Below are 11,481 nucleotides of genomic sequence, written 5' to 3' on the forward strand. Positions count from 1 at the left end.
CCGAGCTGCAAGCGCTGCGTGACCATCCCCGTTCCCTCCGTCTACAACTCGTTCCTCACCCGTTTGTGCCTGGCTCCCTCTGGTGCGACATGTCAGCGGCTACACCTCGCCCCTTCATTCCGACTGCCTTCCGTCGTGCGGTGTTCCAATCACTTCATGACATCTGCCATCCCAGCGTCCGAGCCACGCAGCGCCTCGTTACAGAGCGGTATGTCTGGCCAAGCATCAACACCGATGTTCGCCAGTGGGCCCGCTCGTGCCTCGCATGCCAGACCGCCAAAGTGACCCGCCACACGAAGACTCCCACGCAGTCGTTCTTGCCCCCTGGCTGCCGTTTTGACCACGTCCATCTTGATTTGGTGGGACCACTTCCTCACTCTCACGACTGTCGCTACATTCTGACAATGATCGACCGCTTCACCTGTTGGCCCGAAGCCGTGCCCATTCCGGACATCACTGCGGAAACGGTCGCCAAAGCCTTCGTTTCAGCATGGGTTTCCCGCTTCGGCTGCCCCAGCATCGTGACAACTGATCGCGGCTGGCAATTTGACTGCACACTTTTCACTTCACTCAACCGCCTGCTTGGCACTAAGCACTGCCGTACCACTGCATATCATCCCTGTGCCAACGGCATGGTTGAGCGGCTCCATCGCCAGCTCAAGGCTGCACTCACTGCGCGCCTGGATCGAGAACACTGGGTCGACCACCTTCCTATGGTGCTTCTCGGCCTACGTGCCGTCCTTCGTCGCGACCTTGGCTGTTCAGCGGCCGAACTCGTCTACGGTGCACCCCTGCGGCTTCCTGGAGACTTGTTCGTTTCTTCGGCCCCCTCGCCCCAGCCGCTACAGTACCTCCAACGTCTACAGGACTGCATTCAGCACCTGCGCCCCGTACCACCTCGGTCATCGGACCACAGCATCTTTGTGCACCCGGACCTTGAGTCCTCGTCCCACGTCTTCCTCCGACGAGACGCTATCAAGGCGCCTCTTACACCCTCCTACGACGGACCATACCGTGTCCTCCACAAGACGCAGAAGTCCGCCACCATCCTATTGAATGGCCGCGAAGAAGTCGTTTTGCTGGACCGCCTCAAACCAGCCTACGTCGAGACGCCTCCCAAAGAGCACCCCGCGGATGTCGCTGGCGCACCCGTCGATATGATCGACACCAAGACAGCCCCATCTCTGCCTCGTCGACGAGTACATTTCGCCGTTCCGTCTAGGCGGGGGGCCCTGTAGCGCCCACCGACGCTGCTAAGCGCGAACGCTAAGGTCAGCATTCTCGGCCGGCGCCTTGGGGCCGGCTGCGACTGACGAGAAAAATAAAGTTGGCCGGCGCGTGCCAGCGGCGCAAGCACGGCACGCGCTGGTCCATTCTGAAAGCCTGCTGAGCTGGTCCTCTTGTTCTGGCGCTCCGCTGCGACCCCTCGGTTCTCGACACAGTCAAGAATGGCAGAGAATAACAGCGGTGTAATAAGATGAGGAATTTTGCAGGTGTAGGATCGAGTCAGCTGATGCAAGAAAAAGTTTATACATAGTGGATGTGATGTAGGCTGATGATGATCATGACCATTAAGTGTCCCGTGCCTGCGTTCTTTGTACACAGTGTACTGCAGCACAAGTTGTGCCAACAGCTGGCTGGCCGACAAGTTCTGTGACCAGGTCAGTGCCAATTTGATTTAGGCATGCTGTATTCTGTGGAAGCTTGTTTCCATGTGCCCCCGCCATTCTTTTTTTATATTCGTAATCCCTTGCGTAAGTCCTTGGCTTCTTTTCCTTGTGTTCTGACAGTCATCTGGGGGGCAAGACATTTCTTGATCCCCCATCAGTGTAGGCCATGCATGACACTTTGTGTTGGTTGATCGAGTGTTTGTATTGAGCAAAGAACTCTTTTTATACTCTTATTTATACTTTTAAGTGGACTTAAATGGTGCTGTCATTGGTTAATGGCTGTGCCAGTGGGAGCATGGGTCTTTAATTTTAATTTTGCACCAAAGATGACAAGTCTGTGAGAGTGCTTATGGCTATGTGCTTTAAATCTGCTTGGCTCAGGAAACAGAGTATGCTAGACTGAGTAAATGATAGCATGAAGGAGTAATGCGTGTAGAAGGATTTTGAGGCCGTGCTGCCCCTGCTCATATAGATAGCTCTTCTTTCGAACCTGCTGGTACGTGGTTTTTGATTATTAGTGCATAGTAGCCAACATGCACTGTGTGGTACTGTTTTGTACCACAGAACAAGGGACAGGACACTAAAAACACCTGTGCCTGTAATTAGCTTTAGACTCGCTTCACTTGGAAGTGATTCTACGCTAGTACTGTTACTTACACTAGTAGCCATGTTTGTGTGTATTTTTCCAGCTGCAACGTTCACTTTCTGTGTAGCATAGATGAAAGTTGTGGATCACTGCAGCCAACTGGCCACAGGCTTTTACGTTACTGTCAAACTATTGCATTTTCAGTTCACGTTTGGCGAGTGGTACCTGAAGTGAGCATACTTTTCAAGCACATAAGCACGTTAAGAGGTTGTGCACCATTGAATGGGGTTTGCATGCGGTATAGTATCGGTGTCTACGTGTGGTCTGCATGTGGTTTCACAGACTTCAAGCATGCCGACGTTGACTGTTAATAAGTAGTGAAACTGCAATCTTGTCACTCTTTGGACAGTAGTGCAGCTGTCTTCCATTAATTCGACCCTGACGGGACCGACAAAATTGATCGAATTAGAGAAGATGCAGAAGAAAAATGACAAAACACACCGCAGATTCATGTGGCAGTATTTCCCCGATTCAAACACGCCCCCGAATCAAGCATGCGCCCACTTTAAATGTGGCCAATGTAGAAAGCTGACATAGAAATGACATTAAAGCTCCTAAACAAAGTAGAAATCTAAGGTGCAACCGATTTTTTAGCAAGAAAAATGGCCAAGGGTCTAGTATGGGTTGTACAATGGTGGGTGGTTTCTTAAAGTCACCTTTGCCACAATTCATTTCTGTTATGCGGTAAAATGTGAACGCTGTAAAGGCTGCTTTGGTTTCGCATCTGATTGCACAGCATAAGCAATTTTCAGCCCTATTTTTTTTTTTTTCATTTGAAAAGGTGCTTGGTAAGAAAAGGTGGATCGTAATAACGAAGGTTTGGGCCCATCGAAATGAATGAGCACCAGCCTTTGGTCGGTATCGAATTAACCGAAAAATTGTACTAAGCATAGTCGAATTAACGGAAGTCGACTGTATTCTTCCTCTAATTTTGTGGCTTGTTGAGTGACACCACCCTGATTCTTGAGTAACTGAGGCTCGCCAATCCTGTGCATGGAATAGAGAATCTGGCATCAGGAGTGGCGGCGAGCTGTGCAAATCCTTGCCAAAGCCTTGCTGATGATTTCTGTGACCTGTTCGGTGATGGCTGATGTTGAGATCAACGGTGTTGGGCACTTGGTAACTCGACTTTTCTTCATGTGGTAAACGGTGGTGTCGAACAAGGGATGTCTCAAGCTGGAGCAAATGTGCTTCGACAAAGAGGCTTAAAGGCCAACTGCTACGAAATTTTGTGTCTGCTTAAACGTATTAGTTTAAGGTAGTAATAGATATAGAGGAGCTCTTTGCAAAATTTGACAGTTAATTAATGAGCAGAAGCATCGCAAAATACTCACAAAAACAGAATTTTTTGACACCGAAACTGAAAAAAAAAAAAATGCAACACCGTCATTACTGCTCGCCGGCAGTAGTGCATGACGTAGAAAGCGCGGCTCCAAGGCTTGGCCTCTGATAGAAGGTGGCGTCCTGGGACTTGTGTCATAGCGACAACCACCAGGTGCATGCGTCGCCTGCTTAGGTGCTGTTTAAAGGCTGCTAGCAAGAAAACCATGCAATTTCCAGTTTTGCGGCTTTGCCAAGATTGCTTTAGTGGTATACTCCTCATTTGTAACAAATTTAGCCATAGTGAAATTTCGTTGCAATTGGCCTTTAATTGTCGATCAGTGCAAGCCCCTTGTCAATACGTTTACTCGGATGACAACCCTTATTTGACTACTGTTGATCACCTTAAGTCTTCCTGTGAACCTCTCACTTATTTGAATAACTTTTCTTGAGATTGTTTCCAAGGTAGCTGATTTGTTCCTTGACCATTAGGCTCACCTTGTGCTTGCTTTTTTTCCTACCATGTTTGCGTTGCTGCTTTCAACAAAGGCGTGCAACGTTCTGCCATGTGCTTTTGATGCCGGCGATTGCGGAACAGCGAACTATGGCCAACTGTATTCCCTAGACCTATCGTGGAACGAACAGAATTACAGCCTCCCCTCAGGTGAGCCTGAGATCTGTCAGCCTATTTGGTGGCTTGTCCATGTTGGGACATGCTTGTGTGGTATATTGTAGTGTGCCACAAAGATTGCGAAGACAGTACAAGAATGCTAGGACACTGGAAATAGATTTGCTGAAATGTAGGTACAGATGTCAGCTATTCATGGTAAACAAGACCATGGTCTGGAATGCGTGCTTTAATTGAGGGTGGGCCCATGGCAGTCACTGAAGTTTCTACTGTTTCCGACCTAGGCGTCTTCTGTGTACGGTTGCAGCGCTATCATTAACCAGATTGGTGAAAAGCTGGAGATTTTGTAACCTTAGGTTTAAACATTGAAGTGACAGTTTAGACATGACGAAAGCATATATGGGCATGTAGTTGTGTTTACTAAATTTTGCTACAGTAGAACTGATATGTTTTTCATGGGATAGCAAGAAAAAAAAAGACAAGAAACGTAACGCCCGGGAAATGTATTATGCGAACATGCTGTTAAAATTGCGAGTACTATCTGCAAAATAATAAAACAGTGAGACTATGCATGGCTAAGCCTATAAAGGATTTACAGTTGCCAACAGCTCGTCCATGTCCCGTGCATTGGGGGCACGTTAAAATTACCCTGGTGGTCAAAATTAATCCATAGTTCCCACTACGGCGCGCCTGATAATCAAATCATGGTATTGGCGCGTGCAACCCCAGAATTCAATTGGGTCGCCGACAGCTGATTTGGACTTGTTGGAGGCAGCCTGGAAGTCAGAATAATCAGGAGTCCGAAGTATCAGCTTCAGCAGAAAAGGCGAGTCGTTTCCTCGGATGATCACTTTTGGGGATACCTTCACTTTAGCAAAATTTCACGTGACTAGCGCCTGATGCATCAGCGTCTCGGCACAGTGCCCAGCACGCTGTCTTATCACCGTACCAGGATCGCCCATGAGTTTGGTGCTATCAAACTGATACAGCCAATGACCGATTTTCCGGAGGCTCGATTTTTTGGACATGCCCGATAATTCGGATGCCTTCTCTGCACTACCACGTACCCTATAGAGTCAATGTATAAGGACGTCTGAAATTTCAGATGCAAGAAACCTTCGCTGTCCGATTTTCCTGACTTTTTGCCATGACCACAGGTCCAAAACGGCATTAATCAAAGCCTCCACCGCCACCATTTTGATTATCTTGCCTCCTTGAGCCGGAGCTCTCGCACGCAGATCCGCTGCAACGCTAGGCCTAGCTACTTAGATGTTCGCTACCAAGCTTCTTTCTGTTTGGTGCCATGTTTTTCATTGAAACAATTTGCCGGTGTTAGCAATGGCGCCGACTCCGCCTTTGTAATCCTCGCTACAGTGTACTAGAAGGGGGCAGTGGGCTTACTCTCTGGCGGAGGCTATGCGATGCGGCGGCTCCACGAATGTCACAAATATGAGCTTCTCCAATAGCCCGAGCAGCGGCGCTGGCGTCGGTTTCAATGGAACGTGGGTGCGACGGCGCAGCTGCCTAGTGCCCGCCCGGTGCCCGATCATATTAGTTGGAGTTGCTGAGCTGCGTTGTTTTTTTCCTGTGGACGTGTCGCGTGGGTTTTTTTTTTTCCTTCAGTGTTTTTTTCGCACATAACCTGCACGAGATTAGTATGCCTTGCAGTAACTGAGCCATGCCGCGGCATCGACAAAACCACTGTTACGCGCCTGGGTGCCAAACAGGCTATGTTTTTGTGAAGTATGGGCCGAAGTTGTCCTTGTTTGGCGTCCTGAAGAATAAAAATAGGCGGAAAGAGCGGGAAAAGAATCTCCATAGAACCTCCCCTGGACGACACGAGCGCAGTATGCGAGCTCCATTACGAGCCACGTTTTGTGCTCAACTCCAACGTAGTTCCTGATCACTGTGAATTGTTTTTCTTTTTATGGTCTAGTTAGGTCAGTTAGTGAAGGAAACTGCGAAGAAGGTACACTGGCCTCCTTACTGGAAGTTGACTCTCTCGAAGCATCAGGTCACAGAAATGAGTGCAGTCAAACTGCTGCTAGCGCTACTGCCACAGAGGCCACACAAACGTGGTACCCCAGCATTGCACAGGCCTGCGGGTTTCAAAGGACCATAACCAGCACGTGGCCAGAAGCGACTCGAGGCTCACTTACCACATTGCGGGCTATGTTGCGCGGAAGTGTATTGTCCTTTCCAGCACAAAATGCCAAGAATGCAGAAAGCTGCTCACTATGACGCCACCAGGCGAAAGTTTTCAACTTGCCCGGCTAACAAACTTCTGTGACCAAGGAGGCCTCTCCTTTATCCCTCCAGTCAGCTGTACGGCTTTGTGAAAATTCTAGAGGATCTTTTCACAGAAGGCTTCTCTCAGAGTGAGCTACACTCTGACAGCGTTATGGATATGCTGGAAGTTGTTAAGAGTAAGCTTTCCCTCGAAGTTGGCTGCAATGTGCACGCTCTTAGCCTCACAGCTAAAATAATTAGTTTTTACATTGTCACACGTCTGCATTCTTATGTGAAAGGAATTAACTGTGACAAGGCAGGAAAGCGGCAGAGGGCCAAGCAACTGAAGTTGAACCATTGCACATGAGTTGAAGTGCATGAAACAATGGCTTGCTGTACTTCTTGCAAATAAAAGTTTTGTGTCAGCAACAGCCCTGTTAACTTCATTTTGCTTACCCTTATATAACTGTACATGAGCATAGGCCGGAGCCTTTGTCACGTGAACTAGTTTTCACTTTTTGTTCAGGCCTCCCTCCATTTCTTTATGGAAAAAACAAACCTGATTTGATTTAACAAATGTGTGCTGGCGTAATGATGGTTAATAATAAACGCAGAAGGCTACTGTGAAGCATGGAACAACTAAAGTGGGACAATGAAATATTTAAGCCATATATACATATTCATTTTGGCTAAGCAAAGGCACAAACCTAATTAGCATGCCTGATTTTTTTTTTTTTGAGCCCAGCTGGGAAGTATGCACGCACTGTTTTCTGTCTGACAAAATTTTACATTAGGTCGACACGGCATGAAACCGTTTTCAATTTTTTTTTACGATTGCCCGATAATTCGAAAAATTCGAAGGCCCCTTCCGCATAAGCAACATCCGTCAGCGACGAGCTCTTTGCACAAAACGTCTAAGAGTTAGGATAGGCAGAGAATTGCCCAAGAGTTGCCGTCTTCCTTTTCCACAAGGTTCTAATATGGCAAATATCATGTGGCCTAAACAAATATAGTGCTTGCTCAAGATATGTAAAGACTGTTAAGTACGCCAAAACTAAAAACAAATAAGAGTGTGAACTGCTTCGAACTGAACCGCCAGAAACGCAAGGAAAATCAAAGCTTCTGCAAGCAAGGCTTCCATTGAAGTTGCCAGTGGCGCCACCTCTTGGATGCGACGCTGACTGCGTCAGAGGAGCGGCTGAGTAAGCCCACTGCCCCCTTCTAGTACACTGTATCCTCGCCTATGACTTACAAAGCACAGCACGTTGCACAATTCCGATTCCCGAAAGTCAACTTCGCCTCAATGCATCAGTGTTACGCAGTGAAGCATAGGCGAAGTATTGCGATGAAGCATACCAAGAGTGGGAACGGGTAATTGTCACGGGACAACGTATGTATTCTGCCGTCTCTTAACGCAGTACGAGCACCGATACGCCTAATACAGTCAAACCCACTTATAACAATATTCAAGTACCACGAAAATTCTATTGTTATAAACGATAATCGTTATAACCAGGCTGCATAAAAAAAAAATGAAAATAGCCAGATGGCAGAGCTGCTGTGAGAAAACTATAATGGCGGGGAGTCCAGTGCCCCTCTCCGCCACCTTCCTCCATCTGGTTGCTGATTGTGTGACTCGTGTAACTGTTTAACTCTGCTTCCTGCGTGCTCTGATTGCGTGTAACAAGCCACGGCTGTCGGCGTTCAAGAATGGCACTGCTATATAATGGTAAAACCTCATTAATTCAGATTTCATGGGACTGAAAAAATGTCCGAAATAACCAAATGTCGAACTATCGAGGGTGTCAAGAAAAGAATAAACAAATGCTTTCTACATCAACACGCTTTTATTTACTAAATGAATTAGCAGAATCCTATTTCTATTTTGCACAAAAGCAGTGCGGAAGCTGCAATTCTCATCATCTCGTGACTGATTAACGCGCGCTTTTGTTGCATTTTTGTCATGAAGTGTTATGACAGTATGATCAGCTATCGCCCCCCCCCCCCCCCTATGTAATACCCTCTACTGGAGGGCCTTTAGGGGTATTTTGAATTAATAAATAAATAAATAAATAAGTAGAGAAGGCCTCGCGACTTCTGTCACAGCGCGGCCGCGGCGTGCGTCTTCATCCGAGACACGCTTTTCACTACCGCACGCACATCCTGATTATTTGTTCACCAGTGTCGCCAGGTCGCTGCCCATCGTGATATAGACCGTGCACTTCGTCCTCAACAGCTTTGCACTGAGTAAAAACGACGCTATCGTTTGCCGCAACCGCGGCCGCTGTCGACGCGATCATGGACGGCAACCTTGCGGTTCTGAAGGCGCGCAGCCGACAAACGCACTGAGTCAAAAAGAAACTACCGTTTGTTGCAACTGCCGACGAAACCACGGTCGCTATCGACACGATCATGTGTGGCGACTACTCAGTTATGAAGGCACACGGCCGACGCCCGTACCAAGTCAAAACAAAACTACTGTTTGCCGCAACCGCTGAGGACAAAATCGCGGCCGCTATCGATGCGATCATGGATGGCGACTACGAGTCATAAAGGCACGCGGCGAACGCGGTGCTGTGCGTGGCAGTAAGCCCAAGAATAAAGGTTTTAAAGGCACAAATAGGCATGAAGCGTTCACGCGTCGCTTTCATTCCAGTACGATTTTCACTGATGACTATGGCAATGTGAACTCTGTCACTTCGTTTCGGTAGATGCTAGCGCTGTTTTGGCTCTATTGCGTTGCACATTTGCGGCGCTCCGCCAGCCCAGCACTATCAGCGCAGTTGGCTGGGCATAGAGTTACATATATGGGCGCAACCTATTCGTGTTCGGAGGGGTGGTAGGGCGACGGGAGAGAGGAGCGCGAGGCTGACGATGCGGAGAAAGAAAACAGCGCGCAGCGGCGTGCAACGGCTCGAATTTCTTTTTTTTCTTCCTTTTTTCTTTTAAGGGAGTTCGCATTCCATTCCCGTTTGGCACGGACTCCCAGTAGCCAAACTTCGTTATAACCGATAATGCGGCATGGGGGCATTGTAGTTTGTAGTAAATGGGTTATTTCACCATAGAAAACATATAAAAGTTGACGGTGCAGCAGCTTCTCATTGTTAAAACCAGTATCGTTATAGGTGGGTTCGACTGTAAGTGCACTGGCAGGCTTTCAGAGCTATTTCGGGCGTGCCTGTGGCAGTTTGAGCCCTTGGGGGCAGTAAGAGGTATGCATTCGTTTTTTCGGACTGCCCTGATTTTTCGGGCGTTTTCGGGGACCCCTGGGAGTCTGAAAAGTCGGACGTTGACTGTAGCAGCACCTTCAAAAGTGATCGTTCGAGAATGCAGCCCAAGTTTGTCAATGCATTGCGGCAGGCATTTATGCTTGCTTGCAACCTGGTCAGTCCATATTTGGACCATTGTCGTGCTGTCACTACAGATAGATGAAAGTACAGTCGATGCATGCACCTAATCTTTCTCCCCTGGCAATAAAACGGAAGTCGACCAAGCTGCAATAGCCGAATGATCATGAGTTTCTTTGCAACAGTCATCGTCTGGGGTTTCCCAACTTAATCACCGCTTTCTCTTGGGGCAGGCATCGAGAATGGACTTGGCACCTCTTGAAACTGCTTGAAGAAGTTGTCCGGGATCGTGTCGCTATTTAAGACTCAGATAAACAACACTGGACATGCTGAACTCGCACGATAAACGCTGCTCATGCAGCCATTCAACACTTAGCGACATGGCTTGTCTTGCAGTTTGAGCAGTTTAGTTGAGTGGGTGGACGTTTTCTTTTATATTTTTTATGTTATAGCCAGTGCACTTGATATTTTTATGCAGGAACGTATTGCAGGAACGTTGTGGGAATGACAACGTATTATCGGGAATTCGAATACATATGTGTCTATGAGCCTGGCTGTGACCAGGCTTTAGCGACGTTATACCCAGAAATATATATATGAATTAAGCAATGTATCAGCGGGGTTCTACTGTACTTGCACTGCCGGCTGGCTATTCAGTATTCATTTGCCCTCTTTTAAGAGTCGTGTATATGTGAACAAACTGCTTATTTGTTGCTAATGCTCCATGTGAACTTTAATAACGAATGCTTCGCAACATGCAGTGTAATGGCAGAATCTTGTTAATTTTATGAATATACTAAGATGTGAAAATAATTTTATAAGAGATGTGAAAATGGGTGTTCATTATTGAAAATGTGTTCGATATTTGATTAAATTTGCTTCTGACAGTATTTGACTTGTATTCAGTTCGTTCTAAAAAATTTACTGTTCCCGCACCCCTACTTACATAATTCTGTTGCACATCATAAATCAAAGATTCTTTGGTGAATTTTCGGTTCCTTCTTTTGTAACAACTATTGATTATGAAGAATTTTGATTATATGATTATATCATTATGGTACTCTTGCAGGGACATGAAACCACAAGGTTATTGGCACACAGTTATGTCGTTCTTGCTGTCATCCTGTTTTGGCATTGTTGTTTTCTGTTTGAGCTCGGTGAATTTTTCCAGCAAGAACTGTTCGCAACCCTGCTACTTGTTTTTTTTCCCCCGTAATTCAACAGCTGACCCTGCTGCATAAAATGGATGTTGCGTCTTATATGTATAGATATAGACAATTCTCTTCAATGCAGTCCAGCTAGGATCTATGGGGTGGATCATAAATCCATCGATAGTGGTCCCACTTTGGACAGATAAAGGTGCCCTTATGAGCCTAGTCCGGGATAACAGCACAAGGGTGGTATGTGAATAAGAAGGCATCAGTGCTCTGCTTGTTTCTCGTGAATGCAGGCCGCATAATCGCCTACTTCAACCTGTCGTCTTTTTTGGGAGAGGGTGGCTCTCTCATTGATGGACGCTATGAGGAGAACGCAGCTGTGCGCCTGGTGGCGGTATCTGTGCCAAGCAGTGTCATCACTGTCATGATCTTCCCAAACAGTAGTGCCACCACGGTGGACATGGCTGTCACTGGCCTGCACGGT

At 47.2% G+C, this 11,481-nt stretch overlaps 1 protein-coding gene across 1 annotated transcript in view; it reads left to right on the forward strand.

Moving 5' to 3' along the window:
- LOC119448884 (N-acetylglucosamine-1-phosphotransferase subunits alpha/beta-like) overlaps window positions 1-11,481 on the forward strand; it is a 56,001-nt gene that overhangs the window by 41,001 nt on the left and 3,519 nt on the right. The window contains exons 11-13 of the mRNA XM_037712095.2: window positions 1,606-1,661; window positions 4,186-4,300; window positions 11,291-11,479. Of these exons, the coding sequence (XP_037568023.1) occupies window positions 1,606-1,661; window positions 4,186-4,300; window positions 11,291-11,479 (360 nt within the window). The remainder of the gene's footprint in view (window positions 1-1,605; window positions 1,662-4,185; window positions 4,301-11,290; window positions 11,480-11,481) is intronic.

Source organism: Dermacentor silvarum, chromosome 4 (assembly GCF_013339745.2).
Source record: "Dermacentor silvarum isolate Dsil-2018 chromosome 4, BIME_Dsil_1.4, whole genome shotgun sequence".
Taxonomy (NCBI): Eukaryota; Metazoa; Arthropoda; class Arachnida; order Ixodida; family Ixodidae; genus Dermacentor; species Dermacentor silvarum.